The sequence below is a fragment of the Aulonocara stuartgranti genome, assembly GCF_965226115.1.
Source record: "Aulonocara stuartgranti genome assembly, chromosome: 11".
NCBI lineage: Eukaryota > Metazoa > Chordata > Actinopteri > Cichliformes > Cichlidae > Aulonocara > Aulonocara stuartgranti.
The window spans coordinates 11,761,131-11,780,688 of NC_138947.1; the positions used below are offsets into that span (position 1 = coordinate 11,761,131).

At 41.0% G+C, this 19,558-nt stretch overlaps 2 protein-coding genes across 6 annotated transcripts; one reads left to right on the forward strand and one right to left on the reverse strand.

The window, feature by feature from the left end:
* Nucleotides 1-109: 109 nt before the first annotated feature.
* Nucleotides 110-6,519, reverse strand: rbm12ba (RNA binding motif protein 12Ba). Of its 5 annotated transcripts, none has more exons than XM_082553085.1 (2): nt 6,398-6,519; nt 110-2,068 (listed from the first exon to the last, which is right to left on the reverse strand). In XM_082553085.1, the coding sequence occupies exon 2, from the start codon at nt 2,032-2,034 to the stop codon at nt 319-321; it is 1,716 nt and encodes a 571-aa protein (XP_082409211.1). In that variant the 5' UTR covers nt 2,035-2,068; nt 6,398-6,519; the 3' UTR covers nt 110-318. The 5 variants fall into 5 exon arrangements, with proteins under 5 accessions (XP_082409211.1, XP_082409213.1, XP_082409212.1 ...); XM_082553087.1 differs by lacking the exon at nt 6,398-6,519 and adding an exon at nt 2,854-2,919; XM_082553086.1 differs by lacking the exon at nt 6,398-6,519 and adding an exon at nt 2,771-2,894.
* tmem67 (transmembrane protein 67) lies at nt 3,768-19,400 on the forward strand. The gene is made up of 28 exons (XM_082553083.1): nt 3,768-4,015; nt 8,141-8,229; nt 8,344-8,434; nt 8,759-8,858; nt 9,183-9,246; nt 9,364-9,435; nt 9,550-9,612; nt 9,868-10,022; nt 10,111-10,219; nt 10,392-10,478; nt 11,104-11,169; nt 11,260-11,413; nt 11,781-11,901; nt 13,400-13,505; nt 13,681-13,737; nt 13,855-13,953; nt 14,043-14,141; nt 14,418-14,504; nt 14,618-14,717; nt 14,801-14,940; nt 15,035-15,175; nt 15,304-15,384; nt 15,469-15,585; nt 15,672-15,788; nt 17,026-17,133; nt 17,254-17,356; nt 17,444-17,586; nt 17,669-19,400. Exons 1-28 carry the CDS (start codon nt 3,811-3,813, stop codon nt 17,747-17,749), a joined length of 2,955 nt encoding a protein of 984 aa, XP_082409209.1. The 5' UTR covers nt 3,768-3,810; the 3' UTR covers nt 17,750-19,400.
* Nucleotides 19,401-19,558: the final 158 nt, after the last annotated feature.

Sequence of the window (19,558 nt, forward strand, 5' to 3'; positions counted from 1 at the left end):
AACTAGCTCGATTGGTTTCTTTTCATCTTGGGTGCAGGTTCTGAAAGTTCCATCTTCCATCCAACAGGGATTTTTCCATTGGCAGTTGTATTTGGTGAATAAATAAACCAACAAAGTATTTCAGGATTTATTTTAAACAGTACAAATGATTTATGAACAGGAAGGTATTAGAAAAGCAGAATCATGTTTCATGCAAGAAATGTTGCCACAAACAGAACTGGTCAAAAACTTGAATGAATAAATGAATGAATGAATAAAGCTTTGAACAGTCTCGCACAGCTCTGTCCACATTAGAGCGCTGTCTAAAAATTGTCAAACTTATTTTGCCAAGATGTCCTCCATCTGCCTCATGGTAATGCACGTCAGAAGCACCTTCGTCCCCAGAAAGTCTTTCCCGTGGAGCCTCTGAGCCAGCGCAGCAAGCTTCTTTGACTTAAACTGAATCACGGCCTCACCGATGCCACTTCCCTCACTGTTGCGCAGTAACGCAATGTTGTCCTTCTTTATTTTGTACTTGCTGAAAAGGCTTTTGATTTGATCTTTCTGCACATCTGCCGGCATGTTTCTTATAAACAGGCAAGTCTTAGCTTCCAGGCCCATGTCCGCACCCAGTGACCCCTCAGAGGCATCAACTAGGCCAGATTTCCTCTTTAGATTTGGTTTCGTTCTTGGGTCTTTGGGCTTTAGACGATGCTTGAGACTTTTAAGATGCATTTTGCTCATCTTTTCTCTCATTGCCTCCTTTGTGATTGATGAGACTGTAATAGTATTGGAGCCTACGTGGCAGCCAGTGAGATTCATTGCATAGTCGAAATCTTCAGTTCGATTAAAAAGGAGAAAAGCAGTGTCTGTTCTGTTGCCTTCTTTGTCGAGCAGATGCAGTACATTTTTGTGTGGAATGGTTGCACATCCAAACAACTCTTTTATTTCAGTCTTGGTCATCGTTTTTGGCAGATTGCTTACCATAACAATGTACTCCACAGCTGGAGTTCCTGACTCACTGTCAACTTTTAGCTTTTTTGGTCCATTAGTTAGCAGCTGGTTGATGGACTTCCTCTTGGGGCGCAGTACAGAAGCAGATTTTTGCCTGTGGTTCACACTTTCTTTAAGAGGGTACTGGTGGCGTTCTTGTATCGCCTCAACATCAACAGCATCTTCACATTCCTGCAGCGCGCTATTCCATATCTTCTCACACGCTCCACGAACATCCACGCAGAAGGGGCCCAGTGATTGCTGGTTAAAGTTAAGAGCAGCACTTGCATCCTGCATTGTAGCAAACTTCACAAGGCAGCCATGGTTTAATCCCAACTTCACATTTACTATGGCTTCCTGTACAGTCAGCCCTCTGAAAAAATGGCAGATATCATCTTTTGTGGTTGAGGGTGGCAGACCAAAGAGCCTGACGTAGCCTGGCTGTGAGTTTAGAGTTTGCTCTGGTGTCCTCTCCTCTTTCCCTACAGCAGCAGGACAGTCTGCGATGAGGACATCTCTTTGGTGGGTTGGCTGAAGACCTTGGAGAATAGTACAAATCCCAAGAAGAAAGGCTGCACTGGGATCAAGAGATTGTGCATCTGAAGTCTGTATATCTGCAGGACTGTGATGAACATTCTGTGCCTTCACAGATAGATTTGAACTAGCACGACTAACTGGGTATGTAGAAGAAGGTGAAAGACTTGCAGTATTATCGCGAGGCCTAGTATTTGAACTCATGCGATTTACAGCGGCACGTGGTCGCAGTCTAACAGCATGGTGGGAGGCTTTCTTCTTCTCCTTTAAAACTGTCTCTAATCTATGCTCCAGCTCTTCCATCTTGCTTATGTGCAGAGTCACCTTAGAGCCTTTGAGTACATTTCCAGTCAGCCGCATGGCCAGCTGGGCCTCTCTTTCTGTGTTGAATGCAATAAAGGCCTCTTGGAGCCTTCCTCCCACAATGCACACTCCACCATCAGGAATTCGCACAGAGCCAAAGAAAGCCCGAATATCTTCAATACCCGCCTTGGCATCCAGACCTTTCAGTCGCAGGATTATGGTCATTTTGCTGCTACCAGGTCACCAAGTTATGAGATACCTTTAAAAAAAAGTGAGAGAGAAGGAAAACGGCTGAAATGAGCCAAAATATGGGCTGTGTGTTAGCATACGACCACGAAACGCACATTCAGTGAGAACACGTGTCCTGCTGGTGGAAAGCAAAAGAGAAGGCGCAGGAAAAACACGTTTTCTTCTTTCCTTGAAATCCGAACAAATACTCACCACAGCCACTCACAACAGATACTGGTTAAAAGCTGGCATGGCGGGCGTTGTCACTGCTGTAAACCCGACTAAACTTTTAGTCATGGACCCATGCTTAAAATCTCTTTTGTCCCGCCTCTCCCGCTTAACCCCTTACCCCGTTGATTTTTTATAGACTTACCGCCACCTGCTGGAGGGGAGCGTAACTCCTGGGAGAACTGGTACATCACTGTACATCAAAAATAATCTGCATGACATTGCCCTCAGCTCTCTTTTTTCCAGTGTCCTCGTTGATTCAACACAATCATGTCCTGTGAGCCTAAACATATCCCCGTTTCTATGTGTGTGTTGTTGTTGTTTTTTTCCAAATAAAATAAGAGCAAAAATGGTTTCAGCAAATTACTAAAGTGCAAATTATTAAATAAAATTAGTAATTTATCCATAAAAAGCTAGAAAAAAAAAACATACCTTGAGTGTTGGTTTCCTAAACTAAGAATTGATCCGTCATGAATTTGAAAATGAGTAAGTTTCAGTTATTTACCTGAACTCTCTTTGTAAGGCTTGTGCATCTGCTCTCCTGTTTTAAAGCGTTTCACTTAAATCTTTAGATTTTTAAAATCTTACTTGATCACTAAGAGATGCGGTCTCTCCTCCCCTGAGGTCTATGCCGATATATTAACATACGTACTTTGTGTAAGGAAGTGGAAATGCAAGATGCAGCTGCAGATTATGTTTCCTGTCAAAAGTCCCGTATGACTCACACGTTAAAACCCAAACAAAAACAAGTAATTACTACTTTGCAATAGGTGTATTTTCTAAAATCTTGCTCTTCTGAAAAGCTGGTTAGATCTTCAGCTTGTGTTTATCAGTACCTTAAGCAGTGAAGGTTTTCAATGTGCCTATTTGCAGTGAAATCGGTGAAAACACCCTTATTTATTTTATTTTAAACTACCCGCTGTGGTGGCCTCTTGTGAATAAAGGAGCAGATCAAAGTAACTTTATATTATTTAGAACAATGTAGGAGGCAGGTGTAAAAATTAAAGCTGAGTTTAAATACTTTGGGTTAACCATCCAAAGCAACAGACCGTGCACAAGAGAGGTAAAGAAGGGCGTCCAGACAGGGTGAAGTAGAGCAGCAAGTGTGAAAGGGGAGGTGGCAAGGTTTAGAAGACTGCCGTCAGACCTGCTATGATTTATTGTACTTACAAAAGACAGGAGACCAGAGCTAAAGGTATTAACGTTTTCACTGGGAGGGATCGGACTGGACAGAATTCGAAACATTTACATTTAAGTACACATTTAAATAAAGTTACAATCAAATTAAAATAAAGTTACATCTCATATATGAAGAAAATCCACTTTATGAATTTATAATGGAGCTAAACTAATGGTCAGATTAATACTAATTAATTTCCCCTAAAATAAAAAAAGTATTTTATATAGAAATCTTTTAAATGAATTTAACTGTTTTATTTCAGGTATGGGTTGTTGGTTTTTTTTGTTTTTTTTACTCATTTGCGTCATCACGTCATCACGTCGCATAAAGCACTGTGGGTAAAAAAGGGAAGAACGTTGTTTACCATGGCGACGGAGACGCTACAGTTTGTCGTTAACAGACACAAAGTGCCTGTAACGTTGTTTATTTTAATGTACATCGACGTCCTGCGGTGCCAGCCGTTCACCATCCCCTTCAGGACTCCATCAGACTGCGGCGCGGAGGAGTTTTTCGATATTTCGAGTTTGTCGTGTGTGAGGTGCGGTCCAAATCAGCGGCGGAGCACAACAGGTCGGTTAACCTCACCATCATCACACCGCATCACCGGAATCGAGCAAACGACGCCACTTTGAAAATAAAAGTGTCTTACCGTTAATCAAATAAAGTTTAAGTCTAACCACAAAGAAGCCAAAGTAAGCTAGGGTGCTCGGTGCAAAAATAATGAGCTCAGGAGCTAGCACGCTGCTGAGATAAAGAGGTATGCACGGAGTCTGACGTTAAGTAAAGTTAGACAGCAGGTTTGAGCTGAAATGCAAGTAATGCTGAACAGAGCTGATCACATGCAAATAATATTATTTCAAACAAGAGCACAAAGCAGCCAGGTGCGCTTGGAGAGCACAGGAGGACACAAACACTGCTTTCAGAGGAGTCCTGCTTGCTGTAAGCCTTCTGACTTGTGATAATCTGAGAGGAAGCTAAATAGATGGCTCTTTTATAATTTATAATTCTCAAACTAATGACGGCTTCTGACATGAGCACCGTTCATGTTAGAAGCCTCCGTTTTCCCACAGTTACCGTTTGCTGTGTATTCTCAACTACTGTGGATTACTTTGATCATAAAGAAATCTTATTGCCAATTCAACCTTATTTTGTAACATATAGGTCTTCATTTTAGTTGTACTTCTTTTTCCTTCTTTCTTTTAGCTGCTCCCCTTAGGGGGTCACCAAAGCAGATCATCTACCGCCATCTCACTGTGTCCCTGCATCCTCCTCTGTCACACCAATCCTCTGCATGTCCTCTCCCATCAATAACCTCTGTGGTCTTCTTCTTTTTCTCTTACCCTGCGGCTCCACATTTGGCATTCTTTGTCAATTGTACCCACTATCCACCCTCTGTCCAAACCATCTCAGCCTTGCCTCACTAAGTTTGTCTCCAACATTTTAGGTTGTAATTAAACTGTCTTAAATAAAAGATCCTGTTACACACTTGATCCTAGATCCCAGAGTGCCTGTGCTCATCTAATGCTTTCCCCAAACTTTATGGGTGTATGATATATGTATATGTGGAAAAGGTGACCATCGTTGTTTTTTTGTTGTTGTTGTTATTTGTTTTTGGGGGGTTTTCTATTGTCAAATGGGAAAAGATGCAGTGATTAATTTTCTCTAGCCATTGCAGGAAACTAGAGGAAGAACAGCCTTCCTAAGAGCCCTCTTTTATACTCATTTGTCAGGCACTTCACCTGCTCTCTCTCTTCCCATTTTTTCCCCTTCTTTCTCTCCCTTTACCAAGCATGGCTTGCTTGTTGAGGCCCATCCCATTGTTTCTCCCGTTCTCTCTGACCTCTCACCCACATAATTTAAGGCAAATTCAAGCTCACTTAATCACGATAGTTACATTTTCTTTTTTTCTATGTTGTACACAAACATGATTTCTCATTAGCTCAATTACATATGATATCATGACACTTCAACTGCTTTACTTCTTTTCAGCTCTGTCACATGTGAATATACCTTTTGTCTTCATGACTCTGTGTTTATCAATTGCAACTTACTCAATATAATTCTTTTATTCAAAATCATGCATGATGGACCAGAGACTCACATTTCTCTGTCTTTTACGCGCTGCCCGCTTAGTGCTCTCACTCGCATAGAGAGAGACAAGGTCACACCGTAGTTGTAACAATGTGCCCAGAATCTAGGCAAAAGTCAAGCATTAAAACCATTTTATTACTCAAACCACATTTTCTCATTCATCATATTGATCAGGTTTACTCTTGATTATGTTCTAGAAAGAGTTAAGTAGGATTCCCTATTAGCAAAATTACATATGGATAAACTCTGTTTTAGCACTATGTATCACTTTAACCATAAAAAGACTGGATGTTAGGTCCTTTTTTTTCCACTTTTGACGGTGTTTCTCAATCTTTCACAAAATAAAAATACTTCAGATAGGGCAAAAACAGAGTTTATTCAATTCTAACCAGCTTGAAGGCCAATATTTATTATGATCACCTTTATTCTTTATCACACCGTGAACTTTCTTAGACCAACGTTCTCGTAATGTCTTAAGTACTCTTCAGGAAACGTTCTCCAGGCTTCTTTGAGGACATTTAAAGCTCTTCTTTGGATGTTTGCTGCTTCATCTTTGTCAAGATGAAGCAATGAGAAATGTTGAATGTTTTATTCCCTCCTTTTCCAAATCAGACACTGAAACCATTGAACCGAAAGTGTGAATCTTTTCCCACAAAGTGCCAGCAGCAGCAGCATTATAGAGTCACCACATAAATCAAATGTAAGAAGGAAAAAGAGCATAGCGGGTAGTGCTTTCACTTTATTACACGATTGCCCAACACTTTAGTTTAACAATAACAAAAGTAACTTAACCGTGTAACTCTGGGAGCTGTACAATGTTATCATATACTAAAATTTAAAAACTGAAGAAATATTTTCTACCTGGGATGTTGTATCCTGTGTCGAGTTTGTAACCAGCTGCGAATCAGTGATTTTAACCCGTCGTTTGCTCTTCCTGTCACATGAAGTGAAGCTACCGAGTGCTACAGCACTTGGTTGAGTAATTTGTTTACTCTGTGTCGCACATCTCCAGCTGCTCGTATCTCCTCCTCCTGTGCCGTCACACCCTCTATGTACTCATGCAGTGTTTTGTTTTGTTTTTTTTGTTTTGTTTTTTGCTTCATTTGATGAAACAAGTTTGTCGTTTCCAGCTTTAGTGGGGACAGTTTTCTTGCCTGTTTTTGCAAAACATGGAGGTTTTTGTTAACTAAAAATCGTCATCGGTAGCTCACACGTGGCTCTCGCTTTCAGGCACGTCTGGGTTCGTCTCCCGTTATAGGCACCACAGAAAATAAATGAATGACATTGCTGTACCTGATGGTACTTCTCTGTGTTCCGAATTCCTTCAATTTTCACAAGTTCTTTGACACCACTGACTGAAATACCATTTGGTGGGGGGTTTTATGATTGAATGATTCATATGTGAATCATCTTAAAATTGTTGGGTATAAGGATTACACTGAGAAAAACTGAAGAACTATTGTTCAAGGCAGCTTTTAAAAAAACATTACAAGAAGATCTGGTTCCTTGGAAGCAAAATATAAAGAAATGAGGGGTCCCTCAAGACTTTTGCACAGTACTTAAATTAAGAGAGAACTAGACCACAGCAGATTATCTAGACTATGAAAGCTGTCTGCTTTTAAAGGAATCCAGCATCAAGGACTTAGTTCTAACTTCTGATTCATACAGTGAGTGACGGGGTGGTTAGGGTTAATCTTTTCACACTCGAGTGTGTTTGCCCCTCCTGAACATCAGTGCAGTTATGCCATCACTTTCAAAGCCAACAAACAGTGCAACAAATTTCTGATGTAGATTATCAGTTTGACACTCAGTAATAATAATAGATTGGATTTATATAGTGCTTTTCTAGGCACCCAAAGCGCTTTACAATTCCACTACTCTCGCATTCACACACTGGTGGAGGCAGCTACACATGTAGCCACAGCTGCCCTGGGGCAGACTGACAGAAGCGAGGCTGCTATATTGCGTCATCGGGTAGTTTTTATGCTCCAAATGTCTGCTGGCTCTTGTTTGCTGCTGATTGAAGAGCTATGCATGGATCAGTGTGGGTTTAGAAGGATACAGGATCAGTCTACTTAGGAGTGCTGGCAGTGAAAGTTGGATTCTCATTTCGTTGTAGTTTGGCCTACAGATAGCATTAAGCTTAGAGGGGAAGATAAATGTCATCCCCTTTTTTTTCATAAAAAAAAAAAGAAAACTCAGTAGAGGATGTGTAGATCAAAGCTTGTGAAATCACATCCTGTATCCTGTGTATTTGCTCTTTATTCTGTTTGCAGAAACTGCAGAAACAATTCCTTTAGAAAGAACAAAAAAAGACTGAAGAAAATGAGATACATGCAACTAAACCTGCCAATCTAGAAGGATGTGTGCCTGTCATTGTTTTGTGACACATTGTGGCAGGGCCACTTCTTCGCTTGGTCTTTACTTGTAAAAAAAAAAAAAAAAAAAAACAAATACAGCATAAACACCACATAAAAACACTGTTAAAACATTGTTTAAAACATTTTGGAGGGGTTGTCATTGCATTAATATCTCTGAGCTGAAAGCTACGCAACATATCCAGTGTTCCCTCAAAGTTTAAATTGGGTTTCTTACTGTTTTCAGGACTGAGCTGTGTCTGCCAGAGTGGGTACAAAACTGTTACCACTGATAAAGCGTCCATTTCTTGTGAGAAATGTCTCCCAAACAAACCGGTACGTATAGTTTTTCACTTTTATTTCATTTTTTTTTGTTTTTTAATTTGATGTAAGATAGTTTGTATCTTAGGTTATGTGAGCTCTTACAGTGTTCTCTGTTTTTATTTACAGGGCGTCACAAAAGATGGGTTTGGTTGTATTCGCTGTCCAGGCGGCCTCAGTAATGACGGAAAGTGCCAGTGCCCCCCTGGTGATGTCCTGGGTGAGTCACTGGTAATAGGAATGCAGTAAACAGTGGTACAGTCGTTGGTACTGTCATAGAAGAAGGTACTGGGTTTGAATCTGCCGTCCAGCTGGGGACCTTTCTGTGTGGAGTTTGTGTGTTCTTACTTTGCTTATGCAAGCTCTCTCTAGCTTCATCGCACAGCCCGAAGACATGAAATGTGAATGTGCATGGTTGTCTGTGACCCTGTGTTGGCAACCTGTGCAGAGGGAATCTCCCTCTCAAACTAATAAGCTAATAAATTGAATGAAAAACCGTAATAATTGTGCATTTGCTGCATGAAAGGTTGTTTTTGTTTTTCAGTGGAAAGAGATCTCAATGGAACCCTCTTGGAAGAGGCCAGGTGTGAAACGTGCGATGAAGACAGTCCTGCTTTGTCGGTACCAAACAGGAATGGAGACAGGTGTTTTGTCTGACTAAAATCTGCATATTTGAAGAGATTAATTAAGTACAGTCTCATTTCGTTCAGAGACTGTACTTTGAACGAAACAGATGATTTCACTGTTCCACTGTGGCACAGAAAGGCAGCATTAGAGATTTTAAAATGTCCAATATTGATCCCAAAAAGATGATTCTGTTTATCTGGACGTAGCGTTCTTTTTGTATGCACAGACATTTGTTTTTACTCCTGCTAGTTCTGTCTGAGTTGTAGTAAAGTCTGCCTTGACTGCAGATCTTGCTTGTATGGTATGTGAGAAATGGAGTGATACCTAAAATTGCCTTTTAGGTGTGAGAGATGTCTGGCTGCCTACGTTAATACCTCTTGTGCATGTAAATCTCCTAACGTCCCGGTGAGTCCAGACAATCTTGACCCTTTTGACATCTTAAACATCCCACATCATTAAATTAAGAGGCTATAGGATTGCATCTGTGATTGTTTTGTGATTTATTTTTTTCTCTCTCCCCAGGGAGGAGGTTTATGTTTCCCTCCTGGTATCATCTCCACCAATGTCAATCCCACTGTCACTTATTCTCAGTTGGTGAGTCTCCTTCTCTCTGATTTCTTGGTAAATTTTTTGATGTTTTTTTTTGTTCTTTTTTTCTTTGTCTTTTTTATTTTTTTTTTAAACTCTGATCTGTTTTTCGCCTTGCAGAAGTTCAGTGTCCAGTCAGCCTGGTTCCTGGAAAACCTCTACTCCTCTTCCTCAGCTTGCCTTGTAAATCCAAGACTTTATGTATTTTATAAGTAATTCTTCATCTAAAATCATGGGAAGCAAGTTTAAGTCACATTCCAATATTGTCATAAACAATGTCCCTACTATGTCACTTGTCACAAATCATTAGATTTTTTTTAAAGCCAACCCCTGAGGTGGCTTTTAAAATATGTGTAATGTGCTTTGTTACGAGTGCTGTGTGCCGGTATTATTCTGATGTATTTAGCAGTGCTGTGTAAACAAGTCGTGTTCCTACAGGGCTTCTCCAACCTGACGGCGTGTCAGGCTCTTGGAAACATGTGTGTGATGAACATGCACTCTTTCAGCAGTGCATCTACAGATGCCTGTGCACTCTTCAACAACATCTTCAGATTCAGGGCTGCTTTGAGCTCAACCCAAGGCATTTCTTACTGGTAATCATGTATAAATTATGCGACCTTTCTGTAAACGTGAATGAATCCTGTTGTAGTTTACCCTGAGTGAATGCTCACAACTCTTCAGGAGAGCTAATCTGCCGTGGCTTTATTACGGGGATGAACCAGGAGTTGCCATTCGCGTGCTTCAGACTGATCCTGTTCCAATTGGGTTTAGCTTCAGAGGTAAAAACAAGGTAAGTACTTGACTTTAAGCCTCTTTACATTAAAACAGAATAGTAATGAAAATAACTGTGAAAGACAATGATAGCAGTAAATAAACATTTTTTGGCACCTTAAATTGAGATGTAAAATTAAAAAGTAAATGTTCTTTTAATTGACATTTTTGTTGTGTGTGTTTTTTGTCAGAACACAGACTTTAGACTGCTTGCTGCTGTCTACAATGTCAGAGGAGAGTTCCTCAGATGGGAGCAAGTGGGAGGACAAAATCTGCAGGTAAAACCCTTTGAATACTACTCTACAGCACAGCCCCTTAGAAAATTAGACTTATTTGCAGAAGCTGTTTAAGAGCCAAATGAGTACAGTGAACTCACTGTACTCAAATGGCCTCCACAATCACCAGATATCAATCCAGTAGAGCGCTTTTGGGATGTGGTGGAACCAGAGATTCACATCATGTATTATCAGCCAATAAATTTGCAGCAACTGTGCGATGCTGTCATGTCAATATGGACCAAAATCTCTACGGGATGATTCCAGCACCTTGTCAAATCTGTGCCATGAAGAATTAAGACTATTTAAAGTGTCCAGTGAATGTAAATTGTAATTGTAAATTGGGACATTTTGTGAGTTTATTACTAATAAGAAAACGAAACAGTGAATATTCCCCTTTTTGCCTTTTAATGTTAGTTTTTGTTTCTCTGTAAAGATGTCTAATTGTATTGCAGATTATTGTCTTGCGATGTATCGAGTGTAACAGAATCACTGTGTCATGATGTTATCCTTTACATGAAGTATTCCGATAGTTTTGTTAACTTATTCTGTGATTCTTACCTAACTAAAAGAGTTGGAGTTTTTCCGTGTTAAGCATGTTGTCGTCTTCCTCTCCTCGCTCTTTTAGCTTTGTCCACAGCCAAAAACCAAACGGGCAGCAGCCTTCAGCTTTGGGACAGCTTACAAAGAAAGTGTGAGTTTCTTTTATTTCACTTGACTGAGAAAAAGAATACAAACTCTCTAAAATGCTGAGTGGTAATATAAGCTGTCTGTGTGTGCACAGTGTGTTCTCTCAGTAGCACAGCTGTTTGCCACCCACCCCGAACCATTGTTCTATGACGTCTTCCTGGACCTCGGTGGAGGAGAAAACACAAAACTTCTACCCCTGCCCACACTGATCCAGAACCAGCAATACAATGGAAGATTCATCAACCAAGGTTGGATTTATATAGACTGTTGTGAAAAAGCATTTGCCCCCCACAAACACTTACATGTTTCCAATAATCAAACAAAAAATAATCAAACAAAGAAAGACAGAGTAAGTACAAAATGAAGTTTTTAAATGATGGTTTATTAAAGGGGGGAAAAAGCTATCCGACCTTACCTGGCACTGTGTCAGAATTTATTTATTTTTTGTTTACTCAGGTTCTCTTCTTCTGATTAAAATTTGTTTGATGACCTCAAACACGTAAGTGTGACAAATATGGAGCCAAAAAATAAGAAGGAGGGGGGTAAATACTTTTTCACAGCTATAAGTGTGTTTTTGCTTGCATTTCTTTGACAAATGATTTTGTTTTTATACAGAGAGCATGAACAACTGGTACTTGTCTCGACGAATGTTTCTCGTCGACACCCTGAGCGGAAGAGAAAAGAGCACAAGTTCTCAGCCTAAAGTCATCCGTGTAGCCAGCAGTGTTAAAATAAGGTAGGCTCCCGCTGTGGAAATAAGGAAACTCATGTTTTTTATGAGTTCTTAATGATGGTTTCTCGTTTGGCTCTCGGCGAAGGCGGTCGCACTTTTTCCCTCCTCCTCCTTCCCCTTATCTTCCCTGCTTAGCCTCTTGTGTCCTTGTCCTGTCTTGTGTGTATTACTTTCCCTGGAACAGTCTCTCACTGTCGTTCTCTAAGACCTAAAAGAGAATTATGGATTTGATCAACTGGTCTCTGAATGCTATTGACACCCTTTTCTCAACGAGAAGTCTGGGCTCGGGAGAGCCCGAGTGCCCTGGAGGGACTTTTCCTGCCGGATACACGATGGACGGGTGGCAGAAATGGAGGCTCATGTGCCTGGCGGAACTGTCGATCGAGGACGCTGAAGATATCTGCCTATTCGGAACCATGATAACAGGGTTCTTGCTGATCGGAGCTGGTTTGGCCCTGGCTTATCGGAGAATTAAGAGAGCGGAACCGGCTGTTCAAACCACCCCAAGGCTGCCCGCTGGGATTGAAACGATGGGACGAGGCGCGACTTCTCACAACGAAAGCAGCATGGTTAAGACCTTGGAGACGCTTACAGCTGCTGTGAAGACTCAAAATAACACCATTGAGCGTATATTGGGATACATCAAGGAGAGGCCTGCTCAAAATGACATCTTTGAGCGAAAGTTGGATCACATCGCAGAACAGCTCACTGCAGTTGTGGGGTCTCAGAGTCAAAAGAATGACAACACCACGGAACGGAAGTTTGATACCATCATGGGGAGGCTCGCGGTTCTCCAACGGGAGATTGAGAGACCAGTGTCGGAGTGTCCAAGGCTGGAGCCGAACAAAAACTCCCAGATAATGACTGTGTGTTGACTATTCTTCCCATTCAATGCAAGGCCACCTGGGTTGGCTGGCAGACTGTTTACTTAGCCTGATAGGGCGGAGGACACTGTCTCAGCTGAACTCTGGACACGCACACACATACACTTACACTGATAAACATGCACTCATCCCCCTCCCTTTCCAAACGCCTTCGATGCTTGTTTCCTGCGTGGGAACACGGCGGGTCTGTGTGCGGCGCTGGAATGGTAGCGCTGTGCAGGGCGGCTGCTGTGTTCGCTTCGGATTACTCTTCACCCCCCACCCAATCCTGTGGCTTGTAATGTCTTTCACAAGTTGTGCTGTGGACATTTATGTGCTTTTTGTGCAGAGGAGTTTTTTTGTTTCCTGTTCTCATGCTGTCCTACCATGGAAGCACAGCATCAGTAGAGGTCTCTTTTTGTCCTCTTGTACTTTCCCATTGTTGTGTATATTTCAGTGTTTTTTCTGTAACGCTACCGATCTCTGACTTGTATCCCCATTTAATGTCTGTGTTGTGTGTGTAAGGTCAGGGGGGTCCCATTTCACTGCAGGGCAACCTGCATGTGGCAAATAAAGCATTGATTGATTGATTGATTGATTGATTGGTTTTGCTGGTATTGATGAGACGTGTTTGGTAGGTTTCAGTTGGTTCCACGAACCCAGGAAGGGAAGGTGTTTCCCCCTCTAATGACTGTGACCTACACAGATGTTCTCATCACGGATCTCAACACTCAAACTGTGGCTGTGAGTGGGTCGCACACTCGCACATTGTTGTCATTATGCTTTCGTTTAAAGCTTAATTTTGACGATTACACCTAATCCCTTGATCTCAGTTGTTAAGTTTGACTAAATTAGTTGATTTGTTTATCTCGAAGCAAGTTTTTGAGTGTTTGCACTGAATTAATTTGTATTCTTCTAGACAACCTTTGCTGTAGAGTATGAGATGGATCAGAGTGAGGCTCGCTTAAAGACAGATGTGAGTAAAAGTTTGAAAGAAATGTTGATGAAACACAGGGGAGGAGTTCTTGTATGCAGCTGCTGTTACAGCAAAAAGCGATGCAGGATCAACTCTGATTTTTTTTTTCTTGCTTAGATTGCTCTGGGTGTGTTGGGTGGGGTGGCCGTGCTCTATTCCCTGCTGAAGACCATCAGCTGGAAGAGGAGGATTGCATCTTCCTTCATTGATCTGGAGGTCCTGTGCCTTTATCCTTTAATGTACTTCAGAACTATCTGTCGCTGTAACCACATGAAGTAATGTTGGTTTCTCCTGTCTTTCTTCAGACGATGGTGAAGTTTCTGTTGTTTTATGCTGGTGACCTGGCCAATGTTTTCTTTGCTGTCACTGTGGGAACTGGACTCTACTGGCTTATCTTTTACAAAGTATGTCTCATTCCCTTAAACAGCAGGTCTTTCTTTTATAGGATTATTTCTATTCTTGTGAGCTCTTTAATATGAATGTCAATGTCTCCTTTCTCTAGTTTTTTTTCCACTTCAGTCTTTTTGCATGGCTTTTAACAGCTTTTGTTTTCTTCTCTCCACTCTGTAGACATTAAAGGCAAGTTTTTTTCCTCCTCTACCTTTCCTTATCAGCACTGTTAATATTTAGATGTAGTGATTGCTGCTTTCTGGTACTTATTTGTGTCTGTGTCTGCTTAGGCCCAACAGTTTGTGTCAGTCCTGTTACCACTGCCGGCTCAGGAGGAGCAGTTTGTGACATACATCGGCTGCGCCTTTGCTCTAAAGGTTAGACACCAGCTGAGCAGATATAACAATGAGCAGTATCCTTGCTGAAAGCTAGATGGTATGCTTCAATCTGGAATACTGAAAATGTGTTATTTGGTGTGATTGTATCCAAGGCTGTCCAGTTTCTCCATAAGCTGGCCCTGCAGGTTACGGTTGATATATTTCTCATCGACTGGGAGAGGCCACGAACTAAAACTAATAGATCTGTGCCAGGTATCAACATGCTTACTTTTAGCTTCATAAGTGGTAAATGACTAGTTGCTTAAAATAATTATCCACATTGACTACTGTTTCAGTGAGTGGCGAATCAAAACATGACACCTCGCCAGTCAGCATCTGGAGGACTTACTTTGTGGCCAATGAATGGAATGAGATTCAGACAATCCGCAAGATCAGTCCGACTTTTCAGATCATGACTGTGCTTTTCTTCCTTGAGGTACATCTCCCACAATTATGGCCCTTTTGTTCATTTCGCAGCTTTTGCTACATCTCAAATTCTTGTTGCTGACATGCCATCCTGTCTTATCTAGGTGCTGGGCTTCTCAAACCTGGCCTTGAGGGACCCCTGGTCAAATTTACAGCGATCTCCCGAAGAATACACCCCCTCATACAGCCTGACACTGCGCTATGGTGTGGCAGCCTTGCTGTGGCTCTGCATTGGGCTTCTGCAGGTGCACAGCCTCCATTTGCTCACTTAACTTTTCTTTCCTTCACATCCATTCTCACCTCATTCTTTCCTAAGGTATCAGTGAAATGTACCCCTTTGAACCCCTTAAAAGATGTCCTTTAAACCCTACAGGTGATTTTCTTCACTGTGTTTTATGCACACTTTGTGGAGGACAAAATCCGTCAGTTTGTAGATCTCTGCTCAGTCAGTAATGTAAGTAGCGGGCATTGCATGAAGCCATTTTTTTCTGTCTTTATGGCCTGGATAAACATTTTTTTTGTGTTTGTTTCTGTGCAGATTTCTGTGTTTATCTTATCATATCGCTGCTTTGGATACTACATTCATGGCCGTTCGGTTCATGGACATGCAGATACAAACATGGAGGAGATGAACAACAATTTGAGAAGAGAAGCCGTATGTACCCCAACAGGCTTTTAGTCTACCTCTCACTAGTGTTTTCAGCTGACTTACATGCTTTTTTTTAAATTTATTTTTTTAAGGAGTCACTGTGTGCTCAGAGGGGTTTACTCCCCAACACAGAAGTCCAGACCTTTCAGGTGTCTCTTACCAGCCGTCTGGGGATGCATTATAAAAAAATACAGGAATCAATCAGCAGGGTAAGTCCTGACCACAGTCATGTCTGCACCTCAGCTATGAATGTTCTGTTTAATGGTACTGTTAGTCTGCAGACTGATCAGTACAGCTGCCTATCCCTCTAATAAGAGAGTAAAAGTGTTTAAAGCAGTTGTCTGAACGGAACTTGTTAAACATATGTACTCTACCAGTAATGACAGACAGCCATGGAAAAGCTGCTCTGATGTTTACATTTATTTGGCTTCTTTTCTTTGCATCACAAATATCACTGCACAGTCTTGTAGTAGAAATTGGTATTACACAAATCATATAAAATGTGGTTCCCGGGGTTTAAAAGTGAAGCCAACACAGAAGTACTTTAAGCTTGCATTCTTTTGTAAGGCCACCAGGGGGTGACAGATGTGGTTGTAAAAAGTTTATGTAAAATAGACCCTCTGTTCAAATCTTCCTAAACACTTTCCTGTTCACTGTTAAGTTCTCAGTCACTGACTTCAGGTCATACTGACTAAAACATTCAGTCTGTTTTGTATCTTTGAGTCATTCTAAGTTTCAGGAAGGGTGTTTTAGCATTGACAGTGAGCTGGAAATGACAAGTCGTTAACCAATGAGCATCAGATTTAATAGTCAGACCCATCCCCACTCGCCACATCTGGTTTCAAAACACCAAGATGGCAACAGGACTCCCCAAACAAGTGGGCGACATCATGGTAGCTACACCCATGTTTTATACTGTCTGTGGTGTTGCACTAAACTATCACACGGACTAATTTTAGCTTCAGGTCTTGTCCTTGCAGTACAACTCATAAACATTTTGGATATGAAAATGTTTATGAGTGGGACGATCGTGGCTCAAGAGTTAGGAGTTCGCCTTGTAATCGGAAGGTTGCCGGTTCGAGCCCTGGCTCAGACAGTCTCGTCGTTGTGTCCTTAGGCAAGACACTTCACCCGTTGCCTATTGGTGGTGGTCAGAGTCCGGCAGCCTCGCCTCTGTCAGTGCGCCCCAGGGTGGCTGTGGCTACAACGTAGCTTGCCATCACCAGTGTGTGAATGTGTGTGTGAATGGGTGGATGACTGGATATGTAAAGTGCTTTGAGGTCCTTAGGGACTAGTAAAGCGCTATATAAATACAGGCCATTTACCATTTACCATATGAAGTCAAAGCAGTGGTTTTCTTGGGGGGGTTTTCTCAGAGCTTTTATCAGTTTGGTAACTTTTATTCATAAGTGCCTTTAAAGGAGTTGATTGTGTCTTGTCCTCCAGAGGAACCAGCCATCACGACTAACAGACGCATCCACGCTCAGCTCGCTCGAGCCGCACTTCAAAGCTTACCAAGCCATGAACCACTTCCTGGGATGTGTTATTGACCATGTTAGTACAAACACTCAAGAATAAACTCACTCAGCAAACTAAAAGCAGCAGAGTTTGATCTGACCTGATTCTAGTAGAACAGTTTGCTTATTTCTGTCTTATGTCGTATCATTTGAAAAGGCCCACTCTGACATGGACTACATAGTGAAGGACAAGCTGATGTTTGAGAGTGTCATAGGGATGGAGTTTCTTGAACCCACTGAGAAGAGCATCTTTTACAATGGTGATGGTCTGGGCCAGAGTACATTTCAGTTTGTTTGTCTCCACCTACGTGTGTGTACATGATGTCTGTTTGCACTTCTCGTGGCAGATAAGGCGCACACTTTTAGTAACGTGCTGTATTATGGAAACGAGGCCACACTGCTGATCTTTGACACCTTGTTCTTCTGTGTCGTCGACCTTGGATCCCAGAGCTTTTTGCTTGCAGCTGTGCTTACATACGTGCAGCAAGTGGTCAGTATTTGTTGTCCGTACTGCATGTTCTCAGCACCGCCTAAAAAGTACTCGCAGTAATCAACCTTCTCGTTCTTTACAGATATTTCGCTTTTTGCGTAACAGTTTGGGAAGGAAGAACCTCGCCAACAAGACTCTGGTGGATGAGAGGTTCCTAATTTAAAATTCGTTGCTAGATTGTTGATATCATCTTTGTTAATTAGCTGCATTTCTTTCACAGATGTTTACTATTTACAGATTCTGTCCTTTTTGCACTTATTTTAATAAGTGGTTCTGTAATAAGTGTTTTTTACTGCTGATTTTGATGTAAATATTCAAATTTTTTGACATATTTTTGATGATTAAATGTTTTTTATGACATGATAATCATCCTGTTTTTTATTAAATTTTATTATATTTTTTAGGTAAAGAATAGTAGCGTATCCGGTAGCTATATAAACAAAGGATGATGTACATGCTCATATTCTTATGAACCCAATATTATTTATAACACAATATATTTAACATCTCTGGGTATGTTGGTGGATTCTTGTTGACAGTAAGCAGCGCTATTACATGTCACCACTGGATTTTAGATGAATCAAACATGCTCATAGATTTAAAAAATCAGTCTCCTTATTTTATTCCATAAGAAATATGTGTTTGGGGGGGGGGGGGGGGGGTTGTTTTCTTTTGTTTATATATATATATGTAAATCCAAACAGAATTTTAATTGTATAGAGGAAGGTTCCTGACTGAAGCTAGAAAAACACTGGCCAGCATGAAAAAGTTATAATCTTTTATTTTTATTTCTCTCTGTCTTGGTTTTCTTTCTTGACTGTGTGCCTTTTAATGCAGATGCTTTACTGAAATATGTCTGGCTCTGTTACCTCAGGCATAGTGGGGAATGTTCTCATTGCCTTTTGCTGTTGCATATTCCAAATCCGGCACACTACCAGTGCACTGTTCATGCTACCATGGTATGGTATTGCATTAGTACACATGGTGTTACATCTGTGAAGACTCCATCAATGATGAGTGGTGTAACTCCTACAAAGAGGTTTGGTGCATTGAAAAAAAAATTTGGGAAATATTTCAGCAAGGTAATGCTTAACTGCACTGCATGATTTACAGTATGATGGTTCCATAGATTAACTGACTAACCTGGCCTGCCTGGATTCCAGACTTGTGAAGACATTAGAACACCTCCAAGCTGCTGAACTCAAGAAAAAATATTAATAATTTTCTTTCAATAGTACAGAAACTGGGCTCATTAATACACAAAGTGTTCTTAAAAGAAGAAGCATTGCAGTGCGGTGCTAAATAGACCGAATCCTTTTTTTTTTTTTTAAACGTCTTGCTGACATCAAATTTAAATCCATCCATAGCCCAACCAAGGTAGCCCATCTGCTTCAAGTTTCAACATACCATAGATTATCATCTGCATACCTGCATAACGTGTGGTTTTTGAGTTACTGTTGTCTTCCTATCAGCTCAAACCGGACTGCCCAGTCTCCTGTGACATCAACAAGGCATTTTCACCTAGTGAACTGGATGTTTTCTGTTTTTCGGACCACTCGCTGTGAAACCCGGAGAAGTGTGGCACCAACCATTCTACTTTCAAAGTCACTTAAATCACTGTTCATCCCCACTCTGATGCTCCATTTGAACTTCAGCAGTTCGTTTTGATCATGTCTACATGTCTAAATGCATTGAGTTGCTGCCACTTGATTGCCTGAGTGGATATTTAGAAGGATAATAGGAACAGATGTACTTAACAAATCTTTTTTTTTTCTGGTTTATTTTAAGACTCTTTTATTCTTCAAATGACAAATTGTAAATTCAGAAACAAAATAAAACATTATAAATGTACAGATTATAAAATTGTTTATTAAATTATAAAATTTACATATACTAAAAACTAAAAAGCGGATCGCTTTTCTTGGGTCACAGCAGTTCTGATCCTATCTAGAAGTGGGGCTTTAAAAAGCAC

What these genes read in the sequence shown, in the direction of transcription:
- tmem67 (XM_082553083.1), top strand. Translation starts at nt 3,811, where the DNA reads ATGGCGACGGAGACGCTACAGTTTGTCGTTAACAGACACAAAGTGCCT. An exon ending in CTGTCACTTATTCTCAGTTG is followed by an intron (nt 9,436 to 9,549) that starts GTGAGTCTCCTT and finishes TTCGCCTTGCAG; the next exon opens with AAGTTCAGTGTCCAGTCAGC. An exon ending in ACCCAAGGCATTTCTTACTG is followed by an intron (nt 10,023 to 10,110) that starts GTAATCATGTAT and finishes ACAACTCTTCAG; the next exon opens with GAGAGCTAATCTGCCGTGGC.
- rbm12ba (XM_082553085.1), bottom strand. Translation starts at nt 2,034, where the DNA reads ATGACCATAATCCTGCGACTGAAAGGTCTGGATGCCAAGGCGGGTATT.